The sequence below is a fragment of the Hyla sarda genome, chromosome 3 (genome assembly GCF_029499605.1).
Source record: "Hyla sarda isolate aHylSar1 chromosome 3, aHylSar1.hap1, whole genome shotgun sequence".
NCBI classification, from domain to species: Eukaryota; Metazoa; Chordata; class Amphibia; order Anura; family Hylidae; genus Hyla; species Hyla sarda.
In genome coordinates, this window is record NC_079191.1 from 433,938,807 (window position 1) to 433,955,674 (window position 16,868).

At 44.1% G+C, this 16,868-nt stretch overlaps 2 protein-coding genes across 8 annotated transcripts; one reads left to right on the top strand and one right to left on the bottom strand.

Annotated features, from left to right (window-relative positions):
- Window positions 1-6,343: 6,343 nt before the first annotated feature.
- Window positions 6,344-15,468, bottom strand: LOC130360890 (hemoglobin heart muscle subunit alpha-type-like). 3 transcript variants are annotated; one of them, XM_056563443.1, is made up of 3 exons: window positions 15,371-15,468; window positions 6,903-7,107; window positions 6,344-6,529 (listed from the first exon to the last, which is right to left on the bottom strand). In XM_056563443.1, exons 1-3 carry the CDS (start codon window positions 15,451-15,453, stop codon window positions 6,407-6,409), a joined length of 411 nt encoding a protein of 136 aa, XP_056419418.1. In that variant the 5' UTR covers window positions 15,454-15,468; the 3' UTR covers window positions 6,344-6,406. The 3 variants fall into 3 exon arrangements, with proteins under 3 accessions (XP_056419418.1, XP_056419419.1, XP_056419417.1); XM_056563444.1 differs by lacking the exon at window positions 15,371-15,468 and adding an exon at window positions 10,793-10,833; XM_056563442.1 differs by lacking the exon at window positions 15,371-15,468 and adding an exon at window positions 9,917-10,141.
- LOC130360889 (hemoglobin heart muscle subunit alpha-type-like) lies at window positions 6,747-15,854 on the top strand. 5 transcript variants are annotated; one of them, XM_056563437.1, is made up of 3 exons: window positions 6,747-6,844; window positions 15,108-15,312; window positions 15,686-15,854. In XM_056563437.1, the coding sequence occupies exons 1-3, from the start codon at window positions 6,762-6,764 to the stop codon at window positions 15,806-15,808; spliced, it is 411 nt and encodes a 136-aa protein (XP_056419412.1). In that variant the 5' UTR covers window positions 6,747-6,761; the 3' UTR covers window positions 15,809-15,854. The 5 variants fall into 5 exon arrangements, with proteins under 5 accessions (XP_056419412.1, XP_056419413.1, XP_056419415.1 ...); XM_056563438.1 differs by lacking the exon at window positions 6,747-6,844 and adding an exon at window positions 9,469-9,553 and having other exon boundaries at window positions 15,686-15,853; XM_056563440.1 differs by lacking the exon at window positions 6,747-6,844 and adding an exon at window positions 9,747-9,793 and having other exon boundaries at window positions 15,686-15,853.
- Window positions 15,855-16,868: the final 1,014 nt, after the last annotated feature.

Genomic DNA, 16,868 nt, shown 5'->3' on the forward strand with positions numbered 1-16,868 from the left:
GCAAGTCCCTAATTCAGGCCTCAAATGCGAATGGCGCTCTCACTTCGGAGCCCTGTCGTATTTCAAGGCAACAGTTTAGGGTCACATATGGGGTATCGCCGTACTCGGGAGAAATTGTGTTACAAATTTTGGGGGGATTTTTCTCCTTTAACCCCTTATGAAAAGGTGAAGTTGGGGTCTACAACAGCGTGTTAGTGTAAAAAAATAAATTTTTTACACTAACACGCTGGTGTTGCCCTTTACTTTTCATTTTGACAAGAGGTAAAAAGGAAAAACGCCCCCCAAAATTTGTAATGCAATTTCTCCCGAGTACGGAGATACCCCATATGTGGGCGCAAACTTCTCTGGGGGCGCACAACAAGGCCCAGAAGGGAGAGTGCACCATGTACATTTGAGGTGATTTGCACAGGGGTGGCTGATTGTTACAGCGGTTTTGACAAACGCAAAAAAAAAAAAAAACCACATGTGACCCCATTTCGGAAACTACACCCCTCACGGAATATAATGAGGGGTGAAGTGAGAATTTACACCCCACAGGTGTCTGACAGATCTTTGGAAGAGTGGGCTGTGCAAATTAAAAATTTTGTACAGCCCACTGTTCCAAAGTTCTGACAGACACCAGTAAATGCTCACTGTACACCTTGTTACGTTCCTCAAGGGGTCTAGTTTCCAAAATGGTATGCCATGTGGGGGTTATTTTGCTGTCCTGGCACCATAGGGGCTTCCTAAATGCAACATGCCCCCCGACCAAAATTTGCTCTCCAAAAGCCAAATATGACTCCTTCTCTTCTGAGCATTGTAGTTCGCCCGTAGTGCACTTCAGGTCCACTTATGGGGTACCTCCATACTCAGAAGAGATGGGGTTACAAATTTTGGGGGGTATTTTCTGCTATTAACCCTTGCAAAAATGTGAAATTTGGGGGGAAACACACATTTTAGTGAAAAAAAATATTTTTTTTTACATATGCAAAAGTCGTGAAACCCCTGTGGGGTATTAAGGCTCACTTTATTCCTTGTTACGTTCCTCAAGGGGTCTAGTTTCCAAAATGGTATGCCATGTGGGGATTTTTTGCTGTTCTGGTACCATAGGGGCTTCCTAAATGCAACATGCCCCCCAAAAACCATTTCAGAAAAACGTACTCTCCAAAATTCCCTTGTCGCTCCTTCGCTTCTGAGCCCTCTACTGCGCCCGCCGAACACTTTACATAGACATATGAGGTTTGTGCTTACTCGAGAGAAATTGGGCTACAAATATAAGTATACATTTTCTCTTTTTACCCCTTGTAAAAATTCAAAAATTGGGTCTACAAGAACATGCGAGTGTAAAAAATGAAGATGGTGAATTTTCTCCTTCACTTTGCTGCTATTCCTGTGAAATACCTAAAGGGTTAAAACGCTGACTGAATGTCATTTTGAATACTTTGGGGGGTGCAGTTTTTATAATGGGGTCTTTTGTGGGGTATTTCTAATATGAAGACCCTTCAAATCCACTTCAAACCTGAACTGGTCCCTGAAAAATAGTGAGTTTGAAAATTTTGTGAAAAATTGGAAAATTGCTGCTGAACTTTGAAGCCCTCTGGTGTCTTCCAAAAGTAAAAATGATAACTGAAAGCATTCCAGAGTTATTAATGTTTAAAGTGACAGTGGTCAGATGTTCAAAAAACGCTCCGGTCCTAAGGTGTAAAATGGCCTGGTCCTTAAGGGGTTAATCAACTGGTGCCAGAAAGTTAAAAAGATTTGTAAATCACTTCTATTAAAAAATCTTAATCCTTCCAGTATTTTTTAGGGGCTGTATACTAAAGAGAAATCAAAAAAAGAAATGCATTTCCTCTAATGTTATGACCACAGTGCTCTCTGCTGACCTCTGCTGTCCATTTTAGGAACTGCCCAGAGTAGGAGAAAATCCCCATAGCAAACATATGCTGATCTGGACAGTCCCTAAAATGGACCTCAGAGGTCAGCAGAGAGCACTGTGGTCATGACATCAGAGGAAATGCATTTCTTTTTTGGATTTCTCTTTAGTATACAGCCTCTAAAAAGTACCGGAAGGATTAAGATATTTTAATAGAAGGGATTTACAAATCTTTTTAACTTTCTGCCACCAGTTGATTTAAACAAAAAAAGTTTTCCATGGGAGTACCCCTTTAAGTCCCCTCCGTTAGAGTCCCTCCATTCCACAGGGCTCTCCTGCAGGGTTTACCCTTTACTCAACTGGTACAATGAATTATAAAGGTATAGTGTATATTGGTCGTTATGTATAAAGTTACGTACAAAGTTGTATAAATGTATAGGACCTTCCTGGGTCATGTGATGTACCCAGAGTTCTCTGGGTTCAGGACCTACAGGCTTTGCAAGTATATAAGGGCCTGTAGTCTCTAAATTTGCTCTTTTGGGACCTGGACATTAAGCCAAGCACAATCCGCATATCTTCATTCATCTCAACTAGGCCAAAGCCTAAAGAACCTGCACCCACTAATACCGTGAGTTATAAAGCTCAACCTACAAATCCTGTGTGACTACTATTCAACTCAAATCCTATAATTAGTAGCACAGTGACCTGCTTAAAGCTCAAGACTATTAGTCCCAGCCAAGCCTGTGAGGAACCTGCACCCCGGTTACCTCAGGAGAAACTGTTTAATTGTAATGACTGTTTGCACAAGAAGTTAAGTAAAAGTTCCAGTTATCTCATAAATCCTGCTGTGGACATTCTGTTTATTATCCTGCCATTTTTGGGCCGGTTGTCGGCAGGGCCTTCTATACAGAACAACCGCATCCTGGCGTCACGACAAATCAAGGGTTAATACCACCAGACCCTGTAACACCATTGCCTCACCCAGTCACCACACTACCATAATACAGATATTTTTATGTCGTTTCAGGTCACAAGTCCCCACCCAACCGTACTTTAATAAGTGTCTTTCTTACGGTAGTGTGAACCCAGCCTTATCATTCCCTGCCCCCTGTATTGCAGCTTAAAGGGGTACACTGGTGGAAAACATTATATATATATATATATATATATATATATATATATATATATATATATATATATATATATATATATTATTTTTTTCCCCAAATCAATTGGTGCTAGAAAGTTTATCAATTTGTAAATTACTTCTATTGAAAAATCTTAATCCTTCCAGTACTTATAAGCTGCTGTATGCTCCAGAGGAAGTTGTGTAGTTCTTTCCAGTCTGACTACAGTTCTTTCTGCTGACACCTCTGTCCATGTCAGGAACTGTCCAGAGCAGGATAGGTTTGCTATGGGGATTTGCTATTACTCTGGACAGTTCCTGTGGTTAGACTGGAAAGAACTACACAACTACCTCTGGAGCATACAGCAGCTGATAAGTACTGGAAGGATTAAGATTTTACATGGAAGTAATTTACAAATCTTTTTAGCTTTCTGGCACCATTTGATTTGAAAACATTTCTTTTTCACCAGAGTACCCCTTTAAACTATTGGATACTAAAGAGGCACCAAGTAGAACCCTAGATTTTACATTTTTGCTATATTCTTTGTAGACCAGCCCCACAGGATACCATGTGTACAATGTATAGACTGGACACAACTGTAACAAACTCTAAGCTGTGAAAACTAGTAGTGTTATCTCTACTCAGATCTGTAATGTATGAAGTGAGGAGCTCAGTTATTCCTGTAGACCGGACATTCCGTGTTGTCACCATTTCTCTCTCAGGGCGGCTCTCACAAGATGTTTTCAGGACATTTCCTCTCATTTGATGGAGTTTTCGTGTCCTTTCTTCTTCACATCTTCTTGCTGCACATTATCTACGAGCTGAGTGCCCAATGATGCCCGATCTTCTACCTAAACCTTGTTGGAGAAGGAAAGCAACAATGGCGCTCTTGTCCTCCGCACTAACACATGTCCATCAAGCTCATGGTGACTTGCAGTGTTGGGACCACTCAAAGGACTCATTATGTTCGTACTTTACTGCACAGATATATTTTCTCCAGTTATCTTACTGTCATGTGTATATATGTTTTCTATATTACTGTACCCTTAATTGAGAGGAGTGAACCCCATGTGACCCTGCCAATGGGAACCCCTAAAGTCTCCCCTATATAGTGAGGTGCAGGGGAGGAGTTAGTTCACCCTAATGTAGCTCCTGAGCAACAGCCTAGCTCAGGTGTGCTGCATGTCATGTGCTCTGAGGAGAGGCCTAGCTCAGGTGTGCTCTGTGTCATGTGCTCTGAGGAGAGGCCTAGCTCGGGTGTGCTGTGTGTCATGTGCTCTGAGGAGAGGCCTAGCTCAGGTGTGCTGCGTGTCATGTGCTCTGAGGAGAGGCCTAGCTCAGGTGTGCTGCGTGCCATGTGCTCTGAGGAGAGGCCTAGCTCAGGTTTGCTGCATGTCATGTGCTCTGAGGAGAGGCCTAGCTCAGGTGTGCTGCGTGTCATGTGCTCTGAGGAGAGGCCTAGCTCAGGTGTGCTGCCTGCCATGTGCTCTGAGGAGAGGCCTAGCTCAGGTGTGCTGCATGTCATGTGCTCTGAGGAGAGGCCTAGCTCAGGTGTGCTGCGTGTCATGTGCTCTGAGGAGAGGCCTAGCTCAGGTGTGCTGCGTGTCATGTGCTCTGAGGAGAGGCCTAGCTCAGGTGTGCTGCGTGCCATGTGCTCTGAGGAGAAGCCTAGCTCAGGTGTGCTGTGTGTCATGTGCTCTGAGGAGAAGCCTAGCTCAGGTGTGCTGTGTGTCATGTGCTCTGCGGAGAGGCCTAGCTCAAACTAATCTCAACTGGTCATTCTGTAAGGATTACTTGCACGGTGGAAGCTCATGCCCCTGCGGAGAAGGCTTCAGTACCTTGACAGGACCTTAGCTACCAGGATTCATCTACCCGTCTCACAAGTGAGTATTTATCTGTTTGGTGTAAGCACCACAAGTCTCAGCAAGGCAATAGGACTCCCAAGGGGTTACGCTACATCCCCTCACCTAAAGCCGCTGTACATGTAACAACATCTGCACCCAGCTCAGTAAAGACAGTTCTCCTTAACCTGACATCTGTGTTCATTTACTCCTTGTGTCTGGTCCAGGAGAAGCTGTCTCCAACCTTGGACCGTGTATGGGATAACAGTGCCCTGGCATCCCAAAGTGATCAGATATTCTTACTAAGACCCTGTGGCTACCACAAAAGTTGGCATAACAGAATAATTCCTCATCGTGCACCGACACCAGATGTTTCTGCGTATGCATTGTTATGTTGAATGTTAGCTGAATCACCTGTTTCTGTTGGGACCAGTTCCTGAGGTAGACTGTTCTATAAATTCAGTTCTTAAGTAAAAAAAAATTGTGACCCTGGATACATTTTCCTAAAGGGAAAAAGCACCCCTTTCACTTTTGAGGGGGTGTTATTTTTAACAATTCCCCCACATGCCCTTCCGACGAAAAACCCACCCTCACGTGGGTTCTCATTGCTTTAACCCATTAAGGACAATGGATGTTAATGTACAGCCTGATGCGGTGGAACTTAACACACCATGATGTACATGACTGCAAGCACCAGACCAGTACTCATCATGCAGGCTAGCTCCTGGCTGCTGTCATGGCAGACATCATCAATCGAGCTGATGTCCACCATTAACCTCTCAGATGTTGAGATCAATACAGATCACAGCATCTGTGGCACTTAGATTGGCCATGGCGCTGCTGCAGGAATCATATCTCTAATGGTGGACAGAGATCCCCTCACCGGCCTCCATCCATCTCCTGCCCTGGTCTCAGTGATCAGACTAGAGCAGAAGATCACTGATAACACTGATCAGTGCTATGCCCAATGGAAAGCACTGAACTGTATTAGCAATCAACTGATTGCAGTAAATAGTCCCCTATGGGGGACAAAGTTTAAACAAAGTCAAAATAAAATTAAGTGAAAAATCCCCTCCCCAATAAAATTGTAAATTAATTTCAAATCTACACCTTGCCCTTTAAAAAAAATATAAAAATAAAATAAATGTATTGGAAGTGTACAAGCCTGCAAAGTGATGTAGACACAAGATCACCCCCCCCCCCCCCTTGAAACATCACCTTCACATTATAGTGGAATACATTTCTATCTTATATTGAAATCTTGGGAGTGCGGTGTCCCATTAATTCTTCTGGACCAGTTGAGGATCTCACTGTACTAGAGACACCACAGGATCTGCTGCTCAGCCTGGGAATAGGGAGAGGAGAGTAAAGAGTAAAGTTGTCTGGGGGCTGAAGAGTTAATCTTATTAGACATCACCATCGTGAGTTTACTATATATAACTTGATGGAGCCATTACAATATACAGTAGGACCCAATAGTCTAGTGTTATGTATACAAATTAGGAGACAGACATTTTGAAGGTTTCCATCTGTTTATTTAGACATTTCTAGATTACACTTGATGAAGCCTCAGGTATTGTCCCAGCTCAGCTGGAGGTCAGGACACTGGCGACCTCACAGAAGTACTTGTCACAAGCCGCCCGGGTGTCCTCATTGAAGTCACTGGGGAAGGTCTCTCCGATGAGGTCTCGAATATCATCCAGCAGCCACTAGAAGAGACAAGAGTCCATGTTGTATTAGACCTGATCACAACTATATAGTATACAAGTCAGGACCTGGTCCCTCTGTCCATTAAAGAGGACAACTAAAGTAGGAGAGAAGTGTTCAGTAATGGAGTCATAGTACCAGGTATCCTGACCACCATTATTCTATAGTGTCATTGGGCATCATGTGACTGTACAGAGTCTGATAGGACATGTTCTCAGATAACACTGATCCATTATGGCCGGATTACCAAAGGCCTATGGGAAAAGTCATCAACTGGACCAAGTATGGAGAGAACTGCCCCATTGTGAGAAGACAAGGTAGGGTATACAGGGAAGCTTGGCTATGATGGCAACCACCAAGACCCTAGTGCCTCACCTTGATCTGTTCTTTGCTCAGTTTCAGCGTGTTGGTGTGCTGGTCTTGGAGCTTGGCCATGTGCTCTTTGAGGCTGTCCGCATGGTTTACTTCATTTACTAGTGCTTGGCAGTACTTTCCTCCATGAGTCTTCAGATCCTGAGAACCAGGAGTCAGGTCCATGTGACTAAAGTGGGACTTCAATTCATCATGGTCCTTCAGGAGCCTGAGATACAAACATGGGGAATCACATCAGTCCCGCACATTTATAGAGACGGTCGCACATCCACATTTATTCATTCATCTACTGCTCCTCAGTTTACAGGACATGAGGTCGGTCACTTATACAATCTGATCTTGCTTAGAGATTAGCAAACTTCCAGTAATTTGATTAGTCACAAACTTCTCTGCTCGGCAGTTGCTGACTTTATCCTGCATAAACGAGTTCAGCTTTCAGGTGCTCTGGAGGCTGGAGACTCTTTCCTAGGACTGTATCCACCTTTTCCAGCCACCGGAGCACCTGAAAGCTGAACTAATTTATGCAGGATAAAGTCCGAAAATGCCGAGCCGAGAAGTTCATGACGAATCGAATTACTGGAAGTTCGCTCATCTCTAATCAAGATCTTCTTACACTTCTCAGGCTGGGTTCACACTACGTTTTCTCCCATACGGGAGCGCATACGGCAGGGGGGAGCTAAAAGCTCGCGCTCCCGTATGTCACCGTATGCGCTCCCGTATGTCATTCATTTCAATGAGCCGACCGGAGTGAAACGTTCGGTCCAGTCGGCTCATTTTTGCGCCGTATGCGCTTTTACAACCGGACCTAAAACTGTGGTCAACCACGGTTTTAGGTCCGGTTGTAAAAGCGCATACGGCGCAAAAATGAGCTGACCGGACCGAACGTTTCACTAAGTGAACCCAGCCTCAGTCACCACCAGCATCCACAGGGGGAGCCACCCAGTCACTAGGCAACTGCTGCCAGACCAAGTTACTCATTACCCCACCCATGAGGAACTTATTTAGGGTCTTAATCATAGAGTCTTATTCCCCTCCTGACCAAGACTAAACACAGCAACAAGTACATGGCCCATTACTTAGGCTGCGTTCACACGGCCATCTAGACCTGTCCCGTTCTCCCATCAAAAATAAAAATGGATTTAAAAAAATATAAATAAATACACTAACAGATGCAAATGGATGTTAACCATTTGATCTGTTATTATTCAGTTAAAAAATAATAATTGTTCTGAGCATGCTCAGAAGTAAAAAAACAGATGCAAATGGACGACATTAACCCCTTAAGGACCAGGCCAATTTAATTTTTGCGCTCTCATTTTTTCCTCCTCGCCTTCTAAAATCCATAACTTATATTTCCATCCACAGACCCATATAAAGGTTCGTTTTTTGCGTGACCAATTGTACTATGTAATGAAACCTCTTATACCATAAAATGTACGGCGAACCCAAAAATATATTTTTAGGGAGGAATTTTTATTGAAAACCACAATTTTGAGCATTGGAGGGTTTTGTTTTCACACTGTACAATTTATGGTAGAAATGATGTGTATTTATTCTGTGGGTCAATACGATTAAAATAAAATACCCATGGCTAGATATTTATATTTTTGTACTGCTTAAAAAAAATAAATAAAAAAAATAAATAAATAAAACTATTTGGGACAAAATCAGTAATTAAAATGAGGGCTCATTTTTTGCATCATCTGTACTTTATATCGATACCACATTTGCATATATAAAACATCTTTTTCAATAAAATCTGACCAAACCAGCATTTTTTGGACTTTTTAAAATTTTTTATGTTTACACTGTTCAGGATCATTACCATATTAGTGATTGTTTGGACATTTATGCATGCGGAAATACCAAATATGTTTATTAAAAAAAGTTAGGCTTTTTGGGGTAAAATGGGAAAAAGCAGTTTCTTCAATTTATATTTTTTCAATTTTTTTTTTATTTTTTTTAACTCTTTATGTCCCCATAGGGGACTATCTATAGCAATCATTTGATTGCTAATCCTGTTCAGTGCTATGTATAGGACACAGCACTGATCAGTATTATTGGTCATCTTCTGCTCGATTTCAGACCAGAGCAGGAGACGGATGGAGGCCGGTGAGGGGACCTCCGACCGCCATTACAGATGATCGGATCGCCGCGTGCAATCCGATCATTGTTTTATCATGCGCATTGCAACAATCTGTACAGATCATTGCATCTGAGGGGTTAATGGCAGACGTCCGTGCGATCGCGGATGTCAGCTATTACCGGCGGGGCCCCGGCTGCTGATAGCTCCGATTCTCACGGTCATACAGGACGTACATGTACATCCGGGTGCACGAAGTATCATCAAACCAGGACATACATTTACATCCATGGTCATTTAGGGGTTAAAGGCTCATCCATTTTCCATAGACTTCAGTGTTAAGTTTACTGTATCCATTTCATGCACATTCTTCTCCCATAAAAATAAAAACCAAAGTGAGTGCAGACAGATGTGAAAGGATTGTAAGATAATTCCAATGACAATGGGATTTTACAGCCATTTGGAGTCCATGTACAAGCAACAAAACCTAAAACAAGGAAAAAAGGAAAAACATGGGACAGACGGCTGAACGCGCCCTTACAGGGGCAGCAGAGACAAGATTGGCATTTGGGTAAAGTCATGATGCTCCATAAGCTACAGTATCATACATCAACCCATCAATACAGACCTAGTAGTGACACTGGGGGAGATTTATCAAAACCTGTGCAGAGGAAGAGTGGGGCAGTTGCCCATAGCAACCAATCAGATTGCTTCTTTCATTTTCCACAGGCCTCTTTAGAGGCCTGTGGAAAACGAAAGAAGCAATCTGATTGGTTGCTATGGGCAACTGCACCACTCTTCCTCTGCACAGGTTTTGATAAATCTCCCCCACTGAGCTCTGCTATATCTGCACATAACATCAATAATCAGAAATATGGCACAAAAGATTTTAGTCCTAAACTCCCAAACCCTCCCCCCAGTGAAGTCTTCTCACCTGGTGATGGCCTCAGATCCAATGTCCTCCTTCTTCTCTGCTACTTTGGCCATCACAGCAGACAACAAAGCCTTCTCCCCTTCTGATAGCCCCATCCTGCCTGATACTGAGACCCTACTGATGCCCCCAGACTCTATGAGCCCCTTTATATAGGTAGTAATGGGGGAGGATCATGTGACCAGCGCACCTGGGATCATACAGGATCCCCCCATAACCCGGCCTGGCTGACATCTCCCGGGACCGGAGTCTGGACATGACCATTAGATAACCAGCGAGGGGTCATGTGATGGAAATGTTGCCCAGTTGCCCATAGCAACCAATCCAATTGCCTCTTTCATTTTGCAGAGGCCTTGTTAAAAATGAAAGCAGCGATTTGATTGGTTGCTATGGGCAACTGGGCAACTTTTCCTCTGGACAGGTTTTGGTAAATCTCCCCCAGTGACTCCGTTCTGACCCCTTTAATTGTATCTGTCGGCGTCCTTCTGAAAACTGAATGCCAACTAGAGCGAACTTACAGTAAATTCGATTCATCACGAACTTCTCGGCTCGGCGGTTGCTGACTTTTCCTGCATAAATTAGTTCAGCTTTCCGGTGCTCCCGTGGGCTGGAAAAGGTGGATACAGTCCTAGGAGACTCTTTCCTAGGACTGTATCCACCTTTTCCAGCCCACCGGAGCACCGGAAAGCTGAACTGATTTATGCAGGAAAAGTCAGCAACCGCCGAGCTGAGAAGTTCGTGACGAATCGAATTTACTGTTCGCTCATCTCTAGTGCCAACATATACTGTTAACGGGAGCAGCGGGCCCCATTTACCGCTATGGCTAAATGGAGTCACCTAGTTCAGGACATATGCACTATGGGGGAGATTTATCAAAACCTGTGCAGAGGAAGAGTGGTGCAGTTGCCCATAGCAACCAATCAGATCGCTTCTTTCATTTTCCACAGGCCTCTTTAGAGGCCTGTGGAAAATGAAAGAAGCGATCTGATTGGTTGCTATGGGCAACTGCACCACTCTTCCTCTGGACAGGTTTTGATAAATCTCCCCCTATATGTAAAGGGGTATTCCGGGGGAAAACTTTTTTTTTTTTTTTTTTTATCAACTGGTGCCAGAAAGTTAAACAGATGTGTAAATTACTTCTATTAAAAAATCCTTAATCCTTCCAGTACTTGGAAAAAAAAATCTTAATCCTTCCAGTTCCAGTACTGCTGAATACTACAGAGGAAATAATTTTCTTTTTGGAACACAGAGCTCTCTGCTGACATCACGAGCACAGTGCTCTCTGCTGACATCTCTGTCCATTTTAACCCCTTAAGGACTCAGCCCATTTTGGCCTTAAGGACTCAGACAATTTAATTTTTACGTTTTCATTTTTTCCTCCTCGCCTTCTAAAAATCATAACTCTTTTATATTTTCATCCACAGACTAGTATGAGGGCTTGTTTTTTGCGCGACCAGTTGTCCTTTGTAATGACATCACTCATTATATCATAAAATGTATGGCGCAACCAAAAAACACTATTTTTGTGGGGAAATTAAAACGAAAAACGCAATTTTGCTAATTTTGGAAGGTTTTGTTTTCACGCCGTACAATTTCTGGTAAAAATGACATGTGTTCTTTATTATGAGGGTCAATACGATTAAAATGATACCCATTATTATATACTTTTATATTATTGTTGCGCTTAAAAAAAATCTGTACTTTTTTTTGATACCACATTTGTGTATAAAAAACTTTTAATACATTTTTTATAATTTTTTTTTTAATAAAATGTATTAAAAAAGTAGGAATATTGGACTTTTTAAATTTTTTTTCGTTCACGCCGTTCACCGTACGGGATCATTAACATTTTATTTTAATAGTTCGGACATTTACGCACGCGGCGATACCAAATATGTCTATAAAAAATGTTTTTTACGCTTTTTGGGGGTAAAATAGGAAAAAACGGACGTTTTACTTTTTTATTGGGGGAGGGGATTTTTCACTTTTTTTTTACTTTTACTTTTACATTTTTTTACATTTTTTTTTACACTTGAATAGTCCCCATAGGGGACTATTCATAGCAATACCATGATTGCTAATACTGATCTGTTCTGTGTATAGGACATAGAACAGATCAGTATTATCGGTCATCTCCTGCTCTGGTCTGCTCGATCACAGACCAGAGCAGGAGACGCCGGGAGCCGCACGGAGGAAGGAGAGGGGACCTCCGTGCGGCGTTATGAATGATCGGATCCCCGCAGCAGCGCTGCGGGCGATCCGATCGTTCATTTTAATCGCGAACTGCCGCAGATGCCGGGATCTGTATTGATCCCGGCACCTGAGGGGTTAATGGCGGACGCCCGCGAGATCGCGGGCGTCGGCCATTGCCGGCGGGTCCCTGGCTGCGATCAGCAGCCGGGATCAGCCGCGCATGACACGGGCATCGCTCCGATGCCCGCAGTTATGCTTAGGACGTAAATGTACGTCCTGGTGCGTTAAGTACCACCTCACCAGGACGTACATTTACGCCCTGCGTCCTTAAGGGGTTAAGAACTGTCCAGAGTAAAAGGAAATCCCCATAGCAAACATATGCTGCACTGGACAGTACCTAAAATGGACAGAGATGTCAGCAGAGAGCACTGTGCTCGTGATCTCAGCAGAGAGCTCTGTGTTCCAAAAAGAAAATTATTTCCTCTGTAGTATTCAGCAGCTAATAAGTACTGGAAGGATTAATATTTTTTTTTATAGAAGTAATTTACAAATCTGTTTAACTTTCTGGCACCAGTTGATCATAAAAAAAAAAAAAAGTTTTCCACCGGAGTACCCCTTTAAAGTGCAGTCCCAGTCATGAGCCTGATCATAATAGAGCAGTGTTCTCCAATCTGCGGACCTCCAGATGTTGCAAAACTACAACTTCCAGCATGCCCGGACAGCCAACGGCTGTCCGGGCATGCTGGGAGTTGTAGTTTTGCAATATCTGGAGGTCCGCAGGTTGAAGACCACTGTAATAGAGAATATGTGACCATAGAAGTGAACGGGGTCCGCCGTTCCCATTAAAAGTAGACATTGGCATCCTGATTTCGGCGCAGTAACGCAGTGCGGACCCCGGCTCTTAGGGCGCGATCACACGGTGCGGTCATATCTCGGATGATTGTCATAAAATATCACAAAACTGCATCACAATTCTCCGGTTTTCTGCAGCATTGCGTGAACGCAGCCTAATACGCAATTTGGAATGTGCCGCGTAAATCGCATTGCATGACAGGTACCAGGTCACATGTCCACAAGTTCTATTTAACACGGTTGTATATTTGGGAATTGTTGCAGGAAATGTAGTGTCTCCGCCGCACACTTGTATGACATCACATGACCACTCGCTGGTTATCTAATGGTCATGTCCAGACTCCGGTCCCGGGAGATGTCAGCCAGGCCGGGTTATGGGGGGATCCTGTATGATCCCAGGTGCGCTGGTCACATGATCCTCCCCCATTACTACCTATATAAAGGGGCTCATAGAGTCTGGGGGCATCAGTAGGGTCTCAGTATCAGGCAGGATGGGGCTATCAGAAGGGCAGAAGGCTTTGTTGTCTGCTGTGATGGCCAAAGTAGCAGAGAAGAAGGAGGACATTGGATCTGAGGCCATCACCAGGTGAGAAGACTTCACTGGGGGGGAGGGTTTGGGAGTTTAGGACTAAAATCTTTTGTCCCTATATTTGATTATGTGGTAGTGGGGTGTGATGAGGGCAGATGGAACTTTTTTCTTTAAATCATCTGGTGCCAGAAAGTTAAACAGATTTGTAAATTACTTCTATTAAAAAATCTTAATCCTTCCAGTACTTATTAGCTGTGGAATACTACAGAGGAAATTCTATTCTTTTTGGAACACAGCTCTCTGCTGACATCATGACCACAGTGCTCTCTACTGACAGCTCTGTCCATTTTAGGGACTGTTCAGAGCAGCATATGTTTGCTATGGGGATTTTTTCCTACTCTGGACAGGTCTCAAAATGGTCAGATGTCAGTAGAGCTGTGTTCCAAAAAAAAGAATTTCCCCTGTAGTATTCAGCAGCTAATAAGTACTGGAAGGATTAAGATTTTTTAATAGAAGTAATTTACAAATCTGTAACTTTCTGGCACCAGTTGATGAAATAAATGTTCCATTGGAGTACCCCTTTAACTCCTTGTATTTGTGATGCCAGGGTGTGGTATAGCCTAAAACCACCTGAAGATATACTGCTGCCTCCTGGGCTAGGCATGGGGGGCACTAAAGACTAAGATGCCAAATTATGGAAAATGGAAGCTTTACTGAGGGTAGACAGTTGGTAAAGTCTATACAGTTCAGCCAGGGCCCAAGGAGGTGACCAGTGATGTAGAGACCTTAAAGGGGTACTCTGCTGCTCAGTGTTTGGAACACTGTTCTGCATGTTGATGCTGGGAGCTTGTGATGTCATAGCCCTGCCCCATGATGTCACACCCCACCCCCTCAATGCAAGTCTATGGGAGGGGGTGTGATGGCTGTCATGCCCCCTCCCATAGACTTGTATTGAGGGGGCGGGGCTGTGACATTAAGAGCTCCCGGCTCCAGCGTTTGGAACAGTTTGTTCTAAACAATGAGCAGCAGAGTACCCCTTTAATGTATAACTGTAGCTTAATGTAATGATTTAAACCAAACGACATCCTTGGCTCTGCTACATCTGTAGGTCTGGCTAATAATGGCCCATGTAGTGGTTGTTGTGTTTAGTTCACCACAGTTTTAGGTCCGGTTGTAAAAGCGGATACGGCGCAAAAATGAGCCGACCGAACGTTTCACTCAGGTCGGCTCATTGAAATGAATGACATATGGGAGCGCATACGGTGACATATGGGAGCGCGAGCTTTTAGCTCCCCCCTGCCGTATGCGCTCCTGTATGGGAGAAAACGTAGTGTGAACCCAGCCTAACTTGGTCTGGCAGCAGTTGCCTAGTGACTGGGTGGCTCCCCCTGTGGATGCAGGTGGTGTAGCAGTGGTGATCATCATGTAGCACTATACATTTAGGCTCAGAACCCAACTGACTGAGGCGGCTGAGAAGTAAGAGAAGATCTGGATCAGATTGTAGAAGTGACCGACCCCATGTCCTGTAAACTGAGGAGCAGTAGATGAATGAATAAATGTGGATGTGCGACCGTCTCTATAAATGCAGGACTGATGTGATTCCCCATGTTTGTATCTCAGGCTCCTGAAGGACCATGATGAATTGAAGTCCCACTTTAGTCACATGGACCTGACTCCTGGTTCTCAGGATCTGAAGACTCATGGAGGAAAGTACTGCCAAGCACTAGTAAATGAAGTAAACCATGCGGACAGCCTCAAAGAGCACATGGCCAAGCTCCAAGACCAGCACACCAACACGCTGAAACTGAGCAAAGAACAGATCAAGGTGAGGCACTAGGGTCTTGGTGGTTGCCATCATGGCCAAGCTTCCCTGTATACCCTACCTTGTCTTCTCACAATGGGGCAGTTCTCTCCATACTTGGTCCAGTTGATGACTTTTCCCATAGGCCTTTGGTAATCCGGCCATAATGGATCAGTGTTATCTGAGAACATGTCCTATCAGACTCTGTACAGTCACATGATGCCCAATGACACTATAGAATAATGGTGGTCAGGATACCTGGTACTATGACTCCATTACTGAACACTTCTCTCCTACTTTAGTTGTCCTCTTTAATGGACAGAGGGACCAGGTCCTGACTTGTATACTATATAGTTGTGATCAGGTCTAATACAACATGGACTCTTGTCTCTTCTAGTGGCTGCTGGATGATATTCGAGACCTCATCGGAGAGACCTTCCCCAGTGACTTCAATGAGGACACCCGGGCGGCTTGTGACAAGTACTTCTGTGAGGTCGCCAGTGTCCTGACCTCCAGCTGAGCTGGGACAATACCTGAGGCTTCATCGAGTGTAATCTAGAAATGTCTAAATAAACAGATGGAAACCTCCAAAATGTCTCTAATTTGTATACATAACACTTAGACTGTTGGGTCCTACTGTATATTGTAATAGCTCCATCAAGTTATATATAGAAAACTCACGATGGTGATGTCTAATAAGATTAACTCTTCAGCCCCCAGACAACTTTACTCTTTACTCTCCTCTCCCTATTCCCAGGCTGAGCAGCAGATCCTGTGGTGTCTCTCTAGGACAATGGGATTCTCAACTGGCCTTAAAGGGGTACTCTTGCCCTAATACATCTAATCCCCTATCCAAAAATAGGGGGTAAGATGTATGATCATGGGGGTCCCACTGCTGGGCACCCACCTTTTGTGAGCTCTCAGCAGCATGACAACCACAGGGCCAGAGTATTGCCCCTGTGACATCACATCCCACCCCCTCAATGGAAGTCTATGGGAGGGGGCATGTGGGGCGTGATGTCACAATACTCCGGCCCCGTGGTCATCATGCTTCACTCGGAGCCTCCAGCGCTGCAGAGAGATCACAAAGATGGGTGCTGAATGACAGATTGTGGGTGTGCCCAGTGGCAGGACCCCTGCAATCATACATCTTATCCCCTATCCTTTGGATAGAGGATAATGTGGGGCAAGATGGTATTAACCCCTGGGGACAAGATGTTGTTAACCCCTAGTGTTCATGACACCAGAGTGATTTTGGGTATCTGACCCACACAAATGGTATCTCCGCTATTCCAATGGCTAGTCAGAGTCCACAACCAGTTCTGGTTTGACAGACTTTACTGAGTTTAGACAGATGGAATTATCTTCAGTTAGGCCAGGTTCCCAGAGAGGTGGCCAGGAACCCAGAAGGACCTCGCAGCTTGCTGGGACCAATTAGTCTTGTAATAGACTCTTAGAGATTTGACTTCAGGCTTGACTATAGGCTGGCTTTGACTATTTGTAGTGATGGCAGATATAGACTTTTGACTTGCTGGAATGACTGTAGCTTTGTGGTCTTCCAGATGCTAGCACTGAGATCG